This window comes from Atractosteus spatula, chromosome 15, assembly GCF_055471065.1.
Source record: "Atractosteus spatula isolate fAtrSpa1 chromosome 15, fAtrSpa1.hap1, whole genome shotgun sequence".
Taxonomy (NCBI): domain Eukaryota; kingdom Metazoa; phylum Chordata; class Actinopteri; order Semionotiformes; family Lepisosteidae; genus Atractosteus; species Atractosteus spatula.
This window is the reverse complement of record NC_142720.1, coordinates 10,611,288-10,629,216: the sequence shown is the minus strand read 5'-3', so window position 1 is coordinate 10,629,216 and position 17,929 is coordinate 10,611,288. Positions and strand designations below refer to the sequence as shown.

Below are 17,929 nucleotides of genomic sequence, written 5' to 3'. Positions count from 1 at the left end.
TATTCAACTGGAAAGACAAACACAAGGCTTCCCAGGCCACGTCTGAGCTTTTTAAGGTCTTTAAAAGGAAGCGCTGTGAACGAAAGAGGTAGTATTGTGCTAGGGATTCAATAAGTTAAAGTAGGAATTCCTCAGTTGTATTTGCATGGTATGAACAATCAGCTTTAAAAACAGGAGATTTTTTCCTCTGCACTAAAAGCCTTGCGCTTTGCAAGTTTATCTTTGATGGACTTGCTCATTTTTCTTTACTTTGGAAGTAAATTTGGAATTAAAAACCAAATCCTTGAAGGATCTATGTCTTTCATCTTGACTGAATATCTGGCAGCCAGATAGTTATGAGTTAAAGATGCATTATTAATGTCTACAAGGGTGGCAGCCACTTAGCTTAGTAACTGAAAAGAATTGAGTTAGAAAAATTCTGCTAAGCCTCTGTCATTTAGCCACTTATGGCAATTGCAGAATTTACTACTCGTCCTAGCAATAATATATATAGCTTTTTAATGGTATTTTTTGTAACAAGAGATGTTCATTAATGGAGAAGAAATTTACAGTATTCATTTTTTTCCTTTTTATGTAGCAATGGTGGCACAGTAGACTAATTATAAATACATCCTTAGAAATAGCTTGGCAGCATTTTCATGGTTTCCTGTTATGTCGCAGTATTTGAAAAGAGTACATTTTTAATAAGGAATTCATTCGCCAAGGAATAAAAAAAGAGCTGCAACATATCTAGGTTTCTAAACTGGTTCTGACAGAATCTGGCAGCGCTGCATTAAAGAAAAGGAACATGGACAGTCATAGAGTCAGGCATTGCGATTATAGCCTGTCTTGTGTTGGGTTCAGTTGGTCACTTGTCATTTTTCAGTGCTTAATTTCTCCATTTCTTTCCCCTCTGCTGTTCTCACCTTCTTAAATCTGTCACCAGGGTCATGTTAGAGATTAGTTCTTGGATAAAGAGGACCATTTTCTTGTTTGGGATAATACGAGGTAGTTTGAGTATGAGTCCTTTATGCCAGACTGTCATAAGCTGCTGTTAAGTCCGCAAGAACAACACCCGCTTTCTTTTTTTTAAGTTAAGTTAAAACTTAACTTTTAAGTTGTTTTAACTGTTAAGTGCTTTGCTTGCAACCACACACACCCCTTTCCAGCCCCCACTCCTTCAAACTTCATGTATTTAAATCAAATCAAATCAAATCAGAGTTTATTTATCAAATGCACAACAATACAGCCTGCAGCAGTAGTTGCTGGCAATGAAATGTCTTTTCTGCGAGCTCACAAAAAATCGCAAAAATCACAAAAATCACAAAATTCACAAAAACACAAAAATCACAAAATTGAGGGTACGAAAATAAGGTCACATAATAATAGATGTAATAGGAATTGAATAAAACTCAATATGAATGAGCTGCTATGTGTCCATGGTGTATGCAATATATACAAGTAGTGCAGTTATGCTGAATACAGTGAAAACTGTGTGTCCATTTTTGCAGTGTAGGTAAGGAAAAGTCAAAACCTTGTGTGAGGCAGCCTACTGAGTAGTAGACAAGGAGCTCAAAAGGCGACAAGGATGATGGGGCAGGGCCTTAGGTGTTAGTCTTGACAGTTTTTGTCAGGATTTCATAAGTTTACAGGATGTAAGGAATACAGCAGAAATGTCCCTGCGCACATTTAAATATAATGTATATTTAACCTCCTCCACCATCTAATGTAGTTTGGGGGACAAGGAGTGTGGACACATCTCAGTACTACACAGTATTTTTAGCTTCAGTGAACATTGAAGGCACTTAACTTTTTTTATACAGAAGAGGAGACACGTCTTACTTTTTCCAGGCCTTCAGCCTTATCCCTTTCAGCATGTTGAAAAAAGATTAAAACTACCAGCTTTCAAAGAACCCGACCCTTTGTGTAATAAGTTTATTAAAGGGTGTGCTGTGGATTGCATGATAAATTGTGATTACAGCTAGCCTGTTTTTGATTTTTGTGCAGTATAAGTTTTTTTTTCCCTTAAGAATGCCAGTGTTAGCCAAGATATAAAAAACATTTTGTTTTCTGATTAGACTCTTTCTATTTAACCAGAAGAACAGCACCTGTTCCATATGCATTGGCAGACATGGACACCCCAGTGTTATGTACCATCCAATAACAAAATTAGCTGAAGTGTGTTTTTGATGAGCAGCCTATTCTTTATGCTCTTAAGCTTTGTTTTTGGATTCACTAATTTGAAACGTATGCAAGGATTGTATTTTAGCCTAAGACAAGCAGGTGAACTCTGAAAAACATCATCTTAATTTTTACAAGAAAATAGCTCAATATTTTTTTTCCTGTTAATTGCTCTTTTTACATTTGACAAAGAAAACTGACGTCTTAGTGAAAAGGAAAGTTTTGAGTTGCTGAGGTTAACAATATTTAACTGTATTACTCAACTAGATGCAGATGATAATTTATTAATTAAATTATTGTACCCTTGTTGCCTTATAAGTGTGATTTATTTCTTTGTTGTTCAATTACTTTTTTTGTATTACTTTTTGTATGTATCTAGTCTAAGTGGCTTCTTAGAAGTATCAAATTAATGAATGAATTGAAAAAAAGTTACTAAAAATTAAAGAAAAATACTCTCAGCTTGTATCCAAATCATGACCTTTTGTCTGTGTAAAGGGTGGCAAAGTTTTGTCACATCTGTCATGATTGCTACTTATTTTGTTTTAAGTATCTTTCACTCCTCAAAGAGTAATGTGCCCAGAGCAAGACCTTGTGACTTTTACTAATGCTTTTGTTAAAGCATAAAATATTGATTGCTGTTTACTTAAGCTCTCTTACCTTCTGCCTTGCCAGGCTTGTTTTCCCTGGGGTTAGTCTTGTTTCCCTTCTATGAGCTGCACAAGCAGTGAGACACTTAACAGAGAAAATATTCTGGATCCGAGCTCTTAATGTACCAGATCGAGCAGTAATCTTTAGGAAGTAAAAACAGGACAGGGCTGATCCCAGGGCAGAATGAGAAAGGCAAGCAGCAACAATCATACTGTACTTGGAAATAGCTCAGCCTTTTGAGAATCTAGAAGCTGCATGGATTGTGGTTTGTCTTTGGCTTTGCAAATGCTCAGGTAGTGTACAGAAACAGTTTTGATAAGTAAATTAGTAGAATTAACTGAACACTTCAGGTTATGTGAAAACCACAAGACCCTGTCGGCTTTGAGGACGAGATTAGCTTAGTGTTGGCATAAAGGCTCAATGGCTGTTTAGAGAAAGAAGACGTTTCACACATAATATTCAGATGAAAACCTGAACTCTGTATTTTGGGATTGGAGAATGTAAAATACTCTTCTCACAATAATAGTGACACAGTTAGTCTGGAGTGTCTGATAAGGACTGGTTGGTAGCTGTTTTGAGTGTTTCTAAAGCCCACTAGAGAGGGCTCAATATGTTTTAAATTTCTGGTATCCAAGCTTAAAGTCTGTCCTGCATTAGCAGTTCAGTCATTCTAAATTTTCTTTTAATAGAAAGGCAGTTCTTTGGTTTTGACAAATGTGAAGCTACTTAGGTGAAACATTAGTCTCATTTGCTACTGTTAAAGGAAGGCATACATAAACAAGATTTTGAAATTCATAGCTGTCGCAGAGTGTCTTTCAAAGCTTTTTGCTTTGTTTTTAGCTTTTGCACTACCCTGTGTTTGCAGCTGTGTTGATTTTCCTATTGTCTATGTAAGCTGATGGCTGAATCTTCTGCAGGAGAATGACTCAGGGTCTTTGGATACTGTGGGGGCGATAGTGGTGGATCATGAAGGAAATGTGGCTGCAGCTGTTTCCAGTGGAGGCTTAGCAATGAAGCATGCAGGCCGAGTTGGTCAGGTACTGCCCCTTGTTCCCAGTTGACAGTACATCTGGACATCGGATTTCCACTGCAGGGGTTTAAAGGCTCTCAAACAGTATGAAGCTTGTCACCTTATTCTACCCTGTTCGAAAACCATTTTAATGCATATGAAAATAATGGTAAATTAATTTAGCTCATTTATGTATTATTTATTTATCTTCTTATTTATGCTTAACGCTTCTGCAAACATGCCCATAGGTACAAAACTGTGTAAAAATGTTAAAAAAAAAAGTAATTCCCCTGTGACTCAATAACTCATCACATTTTTTTGTGATTACCCCTGATACACTCATTACCCAAAGTAATGATTTATGCATTATGCCTAGAATAATATATGCTTTGTTTCTTAGGCAGCTCATTATGGATGTGGTTGCTGGGCTGAAAATGCAGGAAACTTGAATACTTACTCCACAGCTGTGAGTACTTCAGGTATTTGTGCATCTTCTCATTTACACAGTACTGTTAAAGCAGATGTATGAGTTTGAAGAAGACCTCTATGCATGGGCTATGCAAGAATTTTGAATTTCTTTCTTCACCTAGAAAATGAAGTAAGTCTTTGACTAGATCTGACTAAGATTTGGAAGATAACAAAATGCTGAGGATGGCTTTTAAAGAGGGAATATTATTGTTTCTTGACCAGTAAGCCTTAACCATTACAGAACATAATAGTCTTGACTCTATACAGTAGCTGGTTGGGACACAAAACACAAACTCGAACATTGAAAACAAGACTAGAAAAGAATTATTTACTATGTTCAAATGTCCTGCACTTCTGTAATTGGAACAGAGAAGACAGAGGACTGGTTAGGGACAAGCTGTCAAGCTGTCGGGTCCTTGAGGAAAACAGTTTTGAAAGTTTTATAGGCTTTCTTAAATAAACATGAACCAATTTACAACACCTGCACAGGTCAAAAACTATTGAAAATGTAAGGATGTTGTACTGTTGTCCCCTATAAGACTGGATATGGGGTGTTAAGTCATAGCACATTTGTCTTAGGATGCTTGGATTTTCCTTTGTTCATGAGAATAACACGGAATATCTTTTCCTGACTGGAGAATGATCTGTGGCTTACTGGTCAAGATCCAGTACAATTCTATATGGCATATCTTAATTGCCAAGTCATAAGTATCTTTTGTCATAAATGTGACAAAAAGGGACTAGTAATATTATACTCTTTCTTAAGTGTTGTGGCCCTTTGATTTCTTACTGTTTGATCATTCATGTGCTCATTATTAACTGTTGGAATTATACTGTATCTTTCCGTGTTTGGCAAAAAAACAAGATAGTTTCCAGTTCAATAATTGGGTAAAGCTGCATTTATTTCATCGTTTTGAGACACATTTTTTTAATGAAATATTTTTTTTTGTCAGCCTAGAATAATGCGTGAGGCACACAATTGAGTGCAAATGCTGATGGCTTTGCGTACCAGGGGCAAAGAAGGTGAAATGGAGATGCAGGAAGACTCACCTACTTTCTCTACTTTCATCCTGTCGGTTTACTTTTTAAAATGGATTTGGTCATCAGTGTTAACTAGCAGATGCAGCAATAGCAGATGCAATATACCAACTTCCTGCAAGACTCAGTATTTCTCAAGTGGGTGTCTGCATTTGACATTCCCATCTGCAACACCTGCCAATACATTAACCCTTTCATGTGAGACTTTTAATTTATAAATTCCAATAATGCCTACGTTTGTAAAATAGTTCTTAAATTAACTTTATGTATATATAATGATGCTTGGTAAAAAAAAATGTTTTTCTGCAATAGATTCTGGTATTTTTTAAACATCTTAATTTTCTTGGCTTTTGGGCTAAACCTCTGCGTAAGAAATACCGCTTTATGTCTGAATGTCTAAATGGAAACCGCAGGTCTGCTTGATGAGCTCAGGTCACAAGGAGACTGGAAAAAAGTACACATTAGCAATTACAAATCTGTGTTATCTAAAACAGTACAATGAACATTCTGAGCTAGTTTTGTGAAAGAAAATACATTATTGCTTGTTTCAGCTTATGTAAAGGTAAGGACTTTCTCTAACGTTTCTCTAACGTTTTACTTTCCTCACTATTAAACTTGATAAATTAATATTATTGCAAAGAGATCTCTCTTCAGATTAAAGAAAATATTTTCTTAACAAATAGAATCAAACGGTGTGTTTTCACCAGCAGTGTGATACAGGAGACATACCCTGTGATGACTTTGTCTAAGAAAATATGGTTGGATCGTCTACAAGCTGAGCCTGTAAATATTGTGTCCAAGATCTTAGCTGAGAATCAAAATGGAGACAAGGATCTTGTCTTGTTTATTAAAATATTAAATTATGAAATAGCTGAATATTATAACTATTGAATACTATACTAATCCTAAAGATCCAGAACATGTTCACAACGTGCTGCTCTCCCCATATATAAAATGCTGGCAATGTCCCTAGTTCTCATCTATGCCGATTTACTGATGTGTAAAGCTACATCCCTGTTAATCTGACTGTGCTTTTCATCCATTTCCAGTTTTTTTTTTTACAAGTACCCAATTATCAATCTAAGGACTTCAGAATCTAAATGCAATGGATATTTAAACTTTTACATCTTTAGGGGTTTGGTGTAACACAGCAGCATAGTTTTGATGTTGTAGTTTGTGTTTTACACTGTGCTTGAATTACTGCCCTCTGCACAGGGTTACCACTAAAGATATTACTAAGCCATTCTTTTCTTGCAGCTTTTCTGGCTGTATCATAATTAAAGAAGTTTTCATGCCTTGATCCAGTTGCTTATTGGGTATGCTTTATAAGCAAGATAATTTTTTTATATATTTCAGTAGACCCCTGGAGCTTATTTCACACTCATCTGTATTTCAGTAGAATTGAATTTGTCACATGAATAAAGATTGTTCCCTTAATATCATGTTAGCAGAAAACACTAAAGGAATCCCATTATACAGAATGTACTGTATGTGTCTGTTTAAAAGAACACATGTCCTGTTTAAAACCTTTACTTTTGCCGTTTGTGGATAACCAGTAAAAATAATATTTCATGCTGGCAGAAAAATACTTGCAAAATGTTGAGTGTGTGTTAACTTTGTCTCAACTTTGAGCAAATTTGTGCATTTTGTTTTCAGCGTCTGACATCAAGGAGGATTTTTATCAAGCCTAAAAATATGGCCTTGAGTCTTAAAGAAAACACTACTGCCTCTCCTTAAGGAATATTAAGTGTTGATCATTGTATGATTAACTATGTGTGAGTCCTGGTGAATGGTGCGATTATTAAGTGTTTAATAGAAAGTTTAATTATCCATGATTTTCTCTATAGGTGCCACATCTGAGCTGGTGTGGCTTGACAAAAAAGCACAAACCACTACAGTACTTATGCTTTCCTGACACCTTGTAAAGAGGGGGAGCCTTTTGATTTTGTTATAAAAAATCCTTTGTGCTGTGGGGAGATTTTATAACCAGTCACCTAGTAAAACAATGATGGCTTTTGTACAGAACGGAAGTGAGAAGTTACAATTTTCAATGTTGGGGCCAATGCTTCACACACCCCCTGATTTATGAAGGGTATCATTATCATTACATTTTGGTCATCATGCGCAGTAATCAAACCAGATGTATTGTTAGTCATTTATTGTTATTATTTCTTTGTGATCGATTATCTCACTGCTGAACTTTGACAGCATCAGACTGCTTGGTCATGACTACCTGAGGACCTGTCGAGTAACTGGAGGTAAAGATTAAGTTCTTATCAACACAGATGGCTCTCGTGCTGTCCTGCTTGTTTTGATCTCAAGCAGCCCTGAAGGCACAGGTCACTAAGAACATACACCTTGGACTGAAACATGTGTCTGATATGGGGGGGGGGGGGTAGCCCAGCATGCTTGTCGGCTGACAGAATGATCTTATGTGTCAGGACATGAGGAGGTATGGCTCTGATTAAAAGATCAGTATATGTCCCCAAGCCTTGGTCTGCCTTTCTGAGTCCCTTCAGATGATTTATATCCTCCTGCGTTATAACTGATTTGTTGTGTCTGACTTTAACCTTCCCGTCATCAGTGCTTTGACTTTTCCAGGAGCTCCTCGATTTTGGAAAGAAGAAAAAAAAATCATAAATTAAGTAGTTAAGGCAACATTTGCATGTGGAACACAGAAAACAGAAATGGGTTTTCATTTAGTCGTCCCTTCTTTCAACACGAGTTTCTTTCATGTTTCAAAATTGGAAACGCGTGCACTGGGACAGCGGGCATGGCTGTGTGTTCCCTGGCCCACCTGTTTTTCATTTCCTGACTTGAAAGGCGTCCCCATCAAAAGGAGAGCAGCAAAACAATCATTTTCATTCTGACACGCTGAGCAGAGCCCTCTCCTCTCCAGGGGCCACGTTTCGCGATCTTGGCTTCGCCCAGCGCAAACTCCAGTCAGAGCAGAAAATGGATGTGCTTGTGGGTGTTTCGAACGGGCTGTTTGTTCTCTTGGTGCGGTTCGATTTATTGATGAGACGTTGGCATTGCTGTTCTTTTTTCTCATGACGGGGGTCACTCTCGCAACATGAACAATGTCTAGTTTCATCTCAGCGTTGCAAGTGGAAGCAGGTTTTACTGTGAAAGCCACCATAAACTTGCTGTTTTTTTGACCGCAAAGAAGATTTTTTTTTCAGTAAACAAAGCCAGGTTGATATCCAATCCAATTAACCCTTTCCTGCTAATGAATAGCTTACAATGAGAACAGAATGCCGTTTATTTCCTGGAGGTACTGTTTTTGTGCTTCCTTGTCGATCAATGCTCGTGATGGCTAAACAGGAACAATGAGTCTTGATATATTGCCTACAAAAACCATGATGTTTATTTTGATATGATCACTTAAGTGTTTATTATGACCAATGTAAGAACCTTCAGCCTTTATTTGAATTTTGCTGTTTTATTTACACATCCACATTTGAATGTTCGTTTGATTTTAAATGTTAAATCTTTACTGCATTGTCAACTGTTCTTGTTAGAAACAGTTTCTGACATTAAATACTGAGGTTAACCATCCCAGAAGCTGTATTTTATGACTCATCTTTTTACAATTTACTAATATTTCCAGGCACTAAAAGTGAATAGCTTGATTTAATTGATTTAATCAACATCATTTTTAATAATCCAACCAATAGCAGACACTTGATATTTTTTGTCTGAAAACCAGTTTCAGTAAAAATGTTTCAAAACATCCCTAAACTATAATTGTAAGCAGTATTTAAGTCAAAATATTAACATGATACTTCATAGTTATTTTTAAAATATAACTTCCTACTGCTCTAACTTGGCAACTTCAGTAATTTATTTAAATACGTGTGGTTGCGTTTCTGTCAAAAGAAGAAGGATGAAAAACTGTTGATGCTATTTTATCTGGAGACCTTGCAGTTTTACTCAATCTGCTTAAAATACTTGTAACTAAAGGATGATTTTTCTAGAAGAAAATGAAATCCTTTTGAAGCCAAGAGAGCATTGTGTTGTCACTTTAACATTCATAAAGTATGTGTAGCTGTTGAAGACATGGGAGGTGACTTGATGGGACATGGAGCTTGGAGCCAAGCTATTAACAGCGCAAACTGGTAGCAGTGCAACTGAATTTTCAGTAGGTTATTATGTGGTGAATGGAAAGTTCTGAAACTCTGATTAAACTGTTGTTTTGACATTTTAAGTATTATTGACGTCCCCAGTGGAGCCATAAAACTGCTCAGGTTGTCAGCTCTAACGCCCACAAGATTGAAGAACCCTCATACTGTGGTTACCCTGTTTACTAATGCTACTGTAATTGAGGGCAGCCAGACTTGACCACTTTACATGCACATATTTAAAAATACACACAAATGTACGGATTTATTTATAGCTTTGATTGACATGTTTTTTTTTTAAATCTGCAAAAGTGACCTCTTTTCTATGCAATGTTTCTTGCCCAGCTAGTGTTAAGATTCCAGGATGGAGTCTTATACTGTATTAGAACTGGCTAACAATAATAATCTAGAAAATTAACAATGGCAAACTAATGCAGGTTTTTTTTTTGTTGCTTTTTGCTTTTGGCTCCAAAGGACGCTTTTTTTTTTATTTTATTTTATCCAGTGGCCAAAGAATTCTCTCGATTATTTCCATATTCCATTCTCCTTTCCCCCCTTTCTGGTTCTTCACAATTTTTGCCTCAATTTGCATTGCTTTTGTGCCTTTCGAATATCTAACAGTAATATGTATATTTAACATTGAGTAAGTTTTCAAAAACACTTTATATGTTTGAGTGATGCATTTATATCTTTTGATACTGATTTGCTTTGGTGTATTGTACCGAGTAGTAGTTTTAATTAACAATGTGTGATCATTCAGCTCTGTAGCCCCAGACACACTCCTTCAGGATACCACACTTTAGCAGTGAATAGTTTAACAGTACTTATGATACCTTACATCTTTTCATCCCCTCTTTTGCTAATTTATGATACCCAGTACCACCATTTCATTTTTTTTTGGCTTTATAGCGCATGTTTTTGTTTTTTGTAATACCTGGCAACAGCATGTGGGATTTACATTGAAATACCATTGTTTGCTTATAACCTAGAGCCCATGCCTGTTACCGAGTTTCTAATGGTCTTTGATTGGAGACGACAGAGATTGATTCTAGCTCTGTGGCCCATTAGTTTGGTATTCTGTGCTCAACAAGCTTGCTATTGTTTGGATGTGAACTCTGCCATATGTGAAAAGCAAGAGCCGTGGTCCTTCAGTGTGCTGGACAATGCAGTGTCCTGTGTCTTGAAATGATGAATACCATACAGAATGCCTTTGATAGTCAGCCTGTGAATCTGCTTTGCTCAGAATTAACAACTGGGGGGGAAAAAAAGAAATACATCCTGTAGGAAAATCTTCATTTTATGAGATATAAGGATAATAATTGGTCAGTATAAAAATGGTCTACTTAGTCCCAAGAAAAGAAGTTAAAAAATGAAAACTGGCAGGCTTATAGATTTGTACATTGGAGAAGCATTGTAACCATTACTTGAGATATAAACTAAAGCTGCAACAAATTCACCGCTCAGGTCACTGCACAAACACTCATCACAGTTTATGATCAGTCCCTATTACTCAAATCCAACTGACTTATTAAAATGATTTTTTAAGGACTTCTTGTTTTTCTGTAAGTCAGTATGCTAACGTTATAATATTCATATCCTTTAGACATAATTAGCTTTGAGAAATGTCTTGCAGGCTGTGCGCTGTAAAGAAAGCATGGCAGATCTGCTCTTTTGCGTTAAATTACGAACAGAGGATTATGTGATGATTATGGGTTGACAGCTATGAAATGTGTCCCGCACTTGTGTTTGAAAGACGTTATTAGTGTTTAAATGGTTCCATAAAGCCCTTGTTTAAGAAAATGGAAGATGTTTCTCTAAAGAAAGGGAGAGCAATTTTTTTCCCCCAAGAGTCATCTGTACAGCCCATCTGTTGCTGTTTGCTGGCTTCCTACATCTTTGTTTGATCCTGGTCTTAAAAAGAGAGAATAGCATCTTAAACCATGATATATGCTAGATATGACATTATTTTCCCTGAGATTGTGCAGTTTTAAAGCAAACACCTGTTGAGCCTAACTTTGTGGTAAACGCTAGCAGGTGTGTCTCTGATTTATGGCGCAAAGGGCTTCATTTAACCCAAGGAAGCCCAGAAACTTCTGAAAACACTGGCTCTTGACCTCTCTGGGGTTAAGTGGTACTAGAGGGATTGAAGTTAATCTGCACTTTTTATTAAAGAAGAGAAAAGGAAGCTTTTCAGGGGTACATATTCCTTAATTCATATTGCCTTTAATTCTTATGAGATTTCTGTTGTGTTCCATGGTCAAAAATCAGAGACTCAAAAAGCCACAGTATATTCTTGAATGTTTGTTTGAACGGCCCAAACATCTCAGCTGGATAAAGAATAAAAAGCCTAATGTTTTGGAAGTTTAATGCTAGATAGAAGATAAAAATTGAAATTCTTTTCAGAGGGGTGTTTACTGAACTTCTGCAAACAATCTAATAAAATTCAAGGCAGCTAGTTTGATTCCTGTGATATTTGGCACAGTTAGCACAACAAATACATCAAACACATTTAAGTACAGTACATTCAAGTAGATTGAAATAACATTACTATGCAGTAGGAAAGCTTTTTAGGGAAAGGGGTTACACTACAGAATGATTTTAAAATTTAACCAATTTACATGATTCCTTGCCATTTTCCTTAAAATTAGATCATAGCATATTAACTCTTTGTTCATCTTTGTATGCTTGCAGTCTTCAGGACATTCCAGGGTCTTGTGTACAAACCAGTGAACAGCATTCTTCTCTTACAGGCTGTGGGGAGCACCTTGTTCGCACCATGCTTGCCAGGGAATGCTCAGCAGCCATGCAGTATGAAGATGCTCATCATGCCTTGCTAGAGACTATGCAAAATAAATTCATTGGTAAGTGCTGCGTGGCTTCTAAGTAATTTTGTTTTCCGTTTTTCCAGTTGACAATGTCAAACTGGAGTGTGAGGTGTTAGAATTTGGGTTCAATTCAAATAAACATCATGTAAACTGCAAACTGAAAATGGTTGTCTTTGGCTCGCGAAAAATGTGAAAATATATATATTCATAACTGGAACTGTTCCATTATTTAAGAATTGACAGCCACAGGCATTTAAAACTACAGAAGTATTTTGTTGACAGGTTATTTAAAGATCTGTCTCTCAGAAGTGGTCAATGTGTTTTATAGGTTTTCTCCTTGGCAGTTCTTTGCCTATGAAAAGAAATGACCATTTGGATTCATTTGGATTTCACAAAAAGAAAGTAAAAAGGCAGTGGTTTATATATGGAAACAATTGGTGGTTGTTTTGCTTTGGCCTGTTTTAATTTCTGTTGCTTTAGTGTTGATTTTACATGGCCGAGTGTAAAGTAAGGACAATCTGAGGGATTTTAGGAACAATTGTATACTCCTCAGCTAATTAGATTCTTGTCCTGTGTTGCAAAATTCATTTTAATCGTATTAAAGCTTGTTTTAGTTAAAACAAGGAAGTTGTGGTTTGGAAATAGCTGCTGCTTCTTGTTATGTAACTTGTTAAAAAATAATAGTCAGATCCACACAAAGGATTTGAAAAATGCCCTTTATCTATCATCCTTTTTATAGTGTAGTTTTGTGCTGAATTTTATATAATAGTGTATTAAAACCTACAGTATACTTCCTGTCTGGCCTGTGTCAGAATATTTTTCATATGTAATGTTTTCAGTTAACAAAAATAACATTAGTGCAGTTTTAGAGTTGATTTCACTCTCAGAACAATTTTGTTTAAAACGGCCAATTAAAGTGCCTTTCAACCGTTAAATGTACTTAAAATTGCTTAGACTATATTGAGAAATGTCACCTTTCATTTAAAAATGCCACTGAAATAATGTGTTGATAAACCCATTTCACAGTATGCTGTATTTTGACTGTTACTATCAGAATGCAGGCAAGCCGCTGTATCAGTATTATTTCAAATCTTGTCAGTTGGGTGGTTGTGAGTGCAAGAAAAAGTAATAATTGTAGAGGTTGGCAATTCCAAAACACGAAATCTAAATGCTTGAGTGCACAGCTTTTTTCTTAGTTTATGGAATACTGTTTCATGGGCAGCACGGTGGGGCAGCAGTTATCATTGGTGCTTCGCAGCACTGGGGCCCTGGGTTCAGTTCCAGACCTGGGATGCTATCTGTGTGGAGTTTGCATGTTCTCCCTTGTTCACATAAGTTTCCTGTAGGTGCTCTGGTTTCCTCCCACAGTCCAGAAACATACTGGTAGGTTAATTGCCTTCTGGCTGTGAGTGTATGCAAGTCTGCATCTGCCGGACGATGAACTGGTGTCCCGTCCAGGGCACTCTGCCTTATGGCCCCTTGCTTGCTGGGACAGGCTCCAGCTCCCCTGCGACCCTGAATTAGAAGAAGAGGTTAGAAAATGGTTGGATGGCTCATCCTAGCAAGTGGTAATTGAGGATTCCTGGTGAATCAGCTAGTCTAAAATGCAAGGACCCTGACTATGACAAAACGCTTTGAGAAGCCACCTTTAAAGGCGCTATATAAAATAAAGTTTATTATTATTATTATTAGTATTATTATTATTATTAACCTGGGTGCAAGCAAAACATACAAACTCCTCCCGAGCTCCAGAGAAAACAGTTTGTCCTCCAAGTCGTGCCGAATACAAATAGATTCCTGGATGACTGTAAATGTTATTTAATATTTAATAGATGTTTAATGGAAAAGATGTCAGAGGAAGTAGTATTAACAGAATGCATGCCTTTCTGGTTTAATGCAACAGGCAGTACAACCTTTCCATGTCACTTCGTTATCCTTGTTGGAGGCTTTAGATGACTTCTGTTCATTGCAGTTTAAAGAAGAGTCATGTCTTCAGTAATCCCATTCTACTCACCTTGTGGTGCTTGCCTGTTTTCTCATGTTGAAAACACCTTGCTTATTCTGTTTGTCTATTTAGGATTTCCACTTATACATAAAAAACCAGCACAGTTTGTGTAATCATCAAAATCTACGCACAGTGAAATGTTAAGCCAAACACCATTAAAGTTGTGCCAACCCCTGCTGCAAGTACAATTGCTGAATCCCTGCACAAAATATAATTCCAGAAACAAAATACAAATAATGCCTTAGCCTGATGTTGAGATTGCTTATAAGACTTTTGTAGTAGCTTTATTGTAAATATATGTACTACGTACATCTGAATGGAGAGGCAGCGATGACCACTGTTCATTTGTGTCTCCAGGGGGATGGAGTTCAACACATTTAAGAATGCCGTCAAAGCTGTACAGTCTATTCACAGCAACGTCTGTTACAAGCTGCCCTCTTTATTGAAAATGCTAACTGTGGGCTAGATTGCAGAAGCTGATAAAGGCGAGAGAGTTTCAGAGAGAGTGCCCCCCGGTAATGGCTGAATGAGTCTTTCAGGGGAAAATAAGCAACATATCCAGCAGGAGATAGATGTGTTTCTGTTTGACATGTGAAGGTCTATCCCTAGTGGAGATGTACTGCTATTTGTAGCAGTGCTGCAGTTTGGGGCTGTAAGGCCCAGTGCCAAGTAAAGCCTGACTTGAGGTATTTGCATCTCTTTAAGTAGCAAGTCACAGACAAACCAGAGTCAAATGGGTTTATTTATTTTGATCTTTTGGTTTCATTGTTTTTCCCTTTTTTGTGCTACAGATGCAAACAAGTGGTTCTGAACTGGTGACTCTGTGGAAAATGTTTTTTTAGATAAATAAAATAAAAAAGGTAAAGACTGAAACATTTGGTGGGCATATTAGAATGCAGAGATATTGTAAAAAGCTTTAGAAAGCTCAGTTTAGAGACTTTTTTTGGCTTTCTTGTAAGCTTTTCTGTTAACAGAATCCAAGTTAAAAAATTATCTGGCCTTTAATCATGAGTGCTGGAGGGGAGATATTGTATCATTGTGCAGAACTCAAATCGTAAAATGGAATCACATGGTGAGAAACAGTAACAGACGTGAACAAAAGAATATCTCCCATTTTTACCTTTATTTATATAGATAGAAGGCTGAGCTGGTTGTCAAAAATCAGGAACATAGCCAGCTGTAAAAAGACTATAAAAGCATTGCAGTGGTACTATAGTACCTCTAAGCTGGTGTCAGGTATATGTGAACTACAGTACATACATCTCATTCAGAATCTGACACCTTCTTTTTGACATGAGATTTAGCAAAACGTGTAATACATTACATTCTATTGAAAGTTCTTGTGCTAAGGAACTTTGCAGATAAGCTGCACTGTCAAAAATACTGCCCAAGCAATATATGCATGTCTTTAAAGAAATAACAGGAACGTTTTCTTTGTATTTGTGAGTGGTTTAAATTGCATCTTCTTGCATATTAAGCACTTTTTGGGATATATTTGAATACTTGTGGATGCTCCACTGCTGAGCTTTGGCAATAGTAGTTTCTCCTGGTTCTCTTGTAACAGGTGGTAGTCATTGGTGAAAGGGTTGTGACTAAGAGCACTTCAGGTCATAAATGGTCACAGTAGTCATTTGAGCCTTGTCTTGAAAGCTTGCATATTTTTGGAACATTTGTACGACTGTTTTCAAGATTGAAAGTGTCCCAGGAGAATCTTGGAGGAGGTGTTAAGTTCAACCAACACCACTTACAAAGGCTGTGTGAATCACTTTCATGTGTAAATTGTTTTATATATGTAGGTTCTTAAAAATTCTGTGTTCTTATCACTTTTCTTTGCATAGGAAAGACCATAGCAATTTACCCACCTTAGTCTTTGACATATTAGACTTGTAGGCTAGAACTATTCTTCCACTTTTTAAATGAAAACTAAAAAACTGAATTTTTTCTGAACCATTTGTATACATTAATAACATTTTTGCATTTCTGTGTGGTGGGCATTATTATTACTTGTTATTATTACTATTCTTATTATTATTTTGTGTTCATTAGATATATTATCTGAAACTCAAGGTGTTCCTGTTCTTATTTTTCCAGTATTCTCCAATAATAACACATTATACTCCATGTTTTATATATCTATATATATATTTTTGGTGTCCTGAATGATACTCTAATTATTAATAATTATAATTATAATATAATTATTTCTGCTGAAAGTGTAGTTTTCCATTCTTTTGAACTGCTGCTGTCTGAATATACTCTCAAAAGACATCTTCCAATATACTGTACCACCTATAAGACAGCTAATCAAATTTGCACTGCCACCTACAATGTTTGCAACTGGTTAAAAACCTGTCTGCTGTGCATTTCCTCTCATTCCATTTTGAAAGCTCTTTTAAAAATCCCTTCTTTTCTTGAACATTTCCTTGCAAGTGACCACGAACAATTCCTGGACACATGTTAACTCCACCCATCCATTTTCTAACTGCTCTGTCTAATACTGGGTCACGGAAGAGCCAGAGCCCATCCCATCGAATCCTAGGCAAATGAATGATTAACCAATAAAATATAAATGCTTACTTAAAACAGTACTTTTTCATCAAGTGCTTCAATAAGTAAACCCTTTAATTTTCTTTGTGACCAGGTTCCCCCTTCTTAGCCAGTGAAGACTGTGTTCTCGGGGGGGTGATCGTCCTGCGAAGCTGCAGGTGTGTGGCGGAAGAGTCCTCTCCAGATGTTCAGGCACTCCTAGGTGAGAAACACTGTGTGTGAACCTAATGCTTTTCTTATTATTCGGAATGAGGGGGACTTCCATTTCATTAGCTTTTCCTGTACTGGGTTTACAAGTGTATAAAAATGTGTGTGTATCAAAGCAGGTGGTCCTGTTTTACTTAAAATCTAACTTATGATTCACGCCTTGCCTTGATGAAAGACCTCCAACAGAGAGATTTGATTATGACTGTACCGTACGCACACACATATACGTACCGCAGTACACAAATATGTACTTTTTCATCTATGCATTTGTAACAGGGCTTATTGGTAAGAAGCCCATTACGGAAGTCAATGCCATCCCCATGGAAACCTGGACAGCAGGCCCGATCCTGTGGTTATCTGGAATTCACTGCTGTACGGGGATTGGAGCTGTATGGCTCTGAAGCCAGAGTTTCTGGCTGATTTGTGATCAAATCCCCAGAGGAGCAACTTTACTTGTCATACATATACACCAACCAGAATGCCTAAAGGTTTTCCAGAAGGCGTGGTTTGATCTACCTGAAGTGCATAAGCAGAATCTGTCTTCAGTGCGTTCACTGCATCTCTATGTCTAGTGCCATTTCTACATTTCATCTCTTAGCAGTGTTATCTGAAAGTGGTATTTTTGTGACTTGACATGCAGCCTGTCATCATTTTTACAGACACCCTCTGCTAAGTTTTACATTTAGCAACTAGGCATGATATCAGATATGAGACCTTCTGAACTCTGTCACTGTTAAGGTACATTTGACAGCTTCCTGGTATTATTTGAAATTTGCAGTATCTTTAATTAATTCGTTCTTCCAACTAAGTCTGCATGCGTAGTTTCCTAGTGCCTTTCTAATAGACTGTTTCATACACTCATTGGAAAGCCCCTCTGGATAAACGACACACTTGTTTTTTG

The 17,929-nt window shown here is 36.9% G+C and overlaps 1 protein-coding gene across 2 annotated transcripts in view; it reads left to right on the top strand.

Moving 5' to 3' along the window:
* Positions 1-17,929, top strand: part of tasp1 (taspase, threonine aspartase, 1) — a 45,723-nt gene that overhangs the window by 13,564 nt on the left and 14,230 nt on the right. For both annotated transcript variants that reach the window (XM_088933780.1, XM_088933781.1), the window contains exons 9-12: positions 3,726-3,845; positions 4,218-4,296; positions 12,195-12,305; positions 16,916-17,023. In XM_088933780.1, coding sequence (XP_088789906.1) covers positions 3,726-3,845; positions 4,218-4,296; positions 12,195-12,305; positions 16,916-17,023 — 418 coding nt within the window. The remainder of the gene's footprint in view (positions 1-3,725; positions 3,846-4,217; positions 4,297-12,194; positions 12,306-16,915; positions 17,024-17,929) is intronic.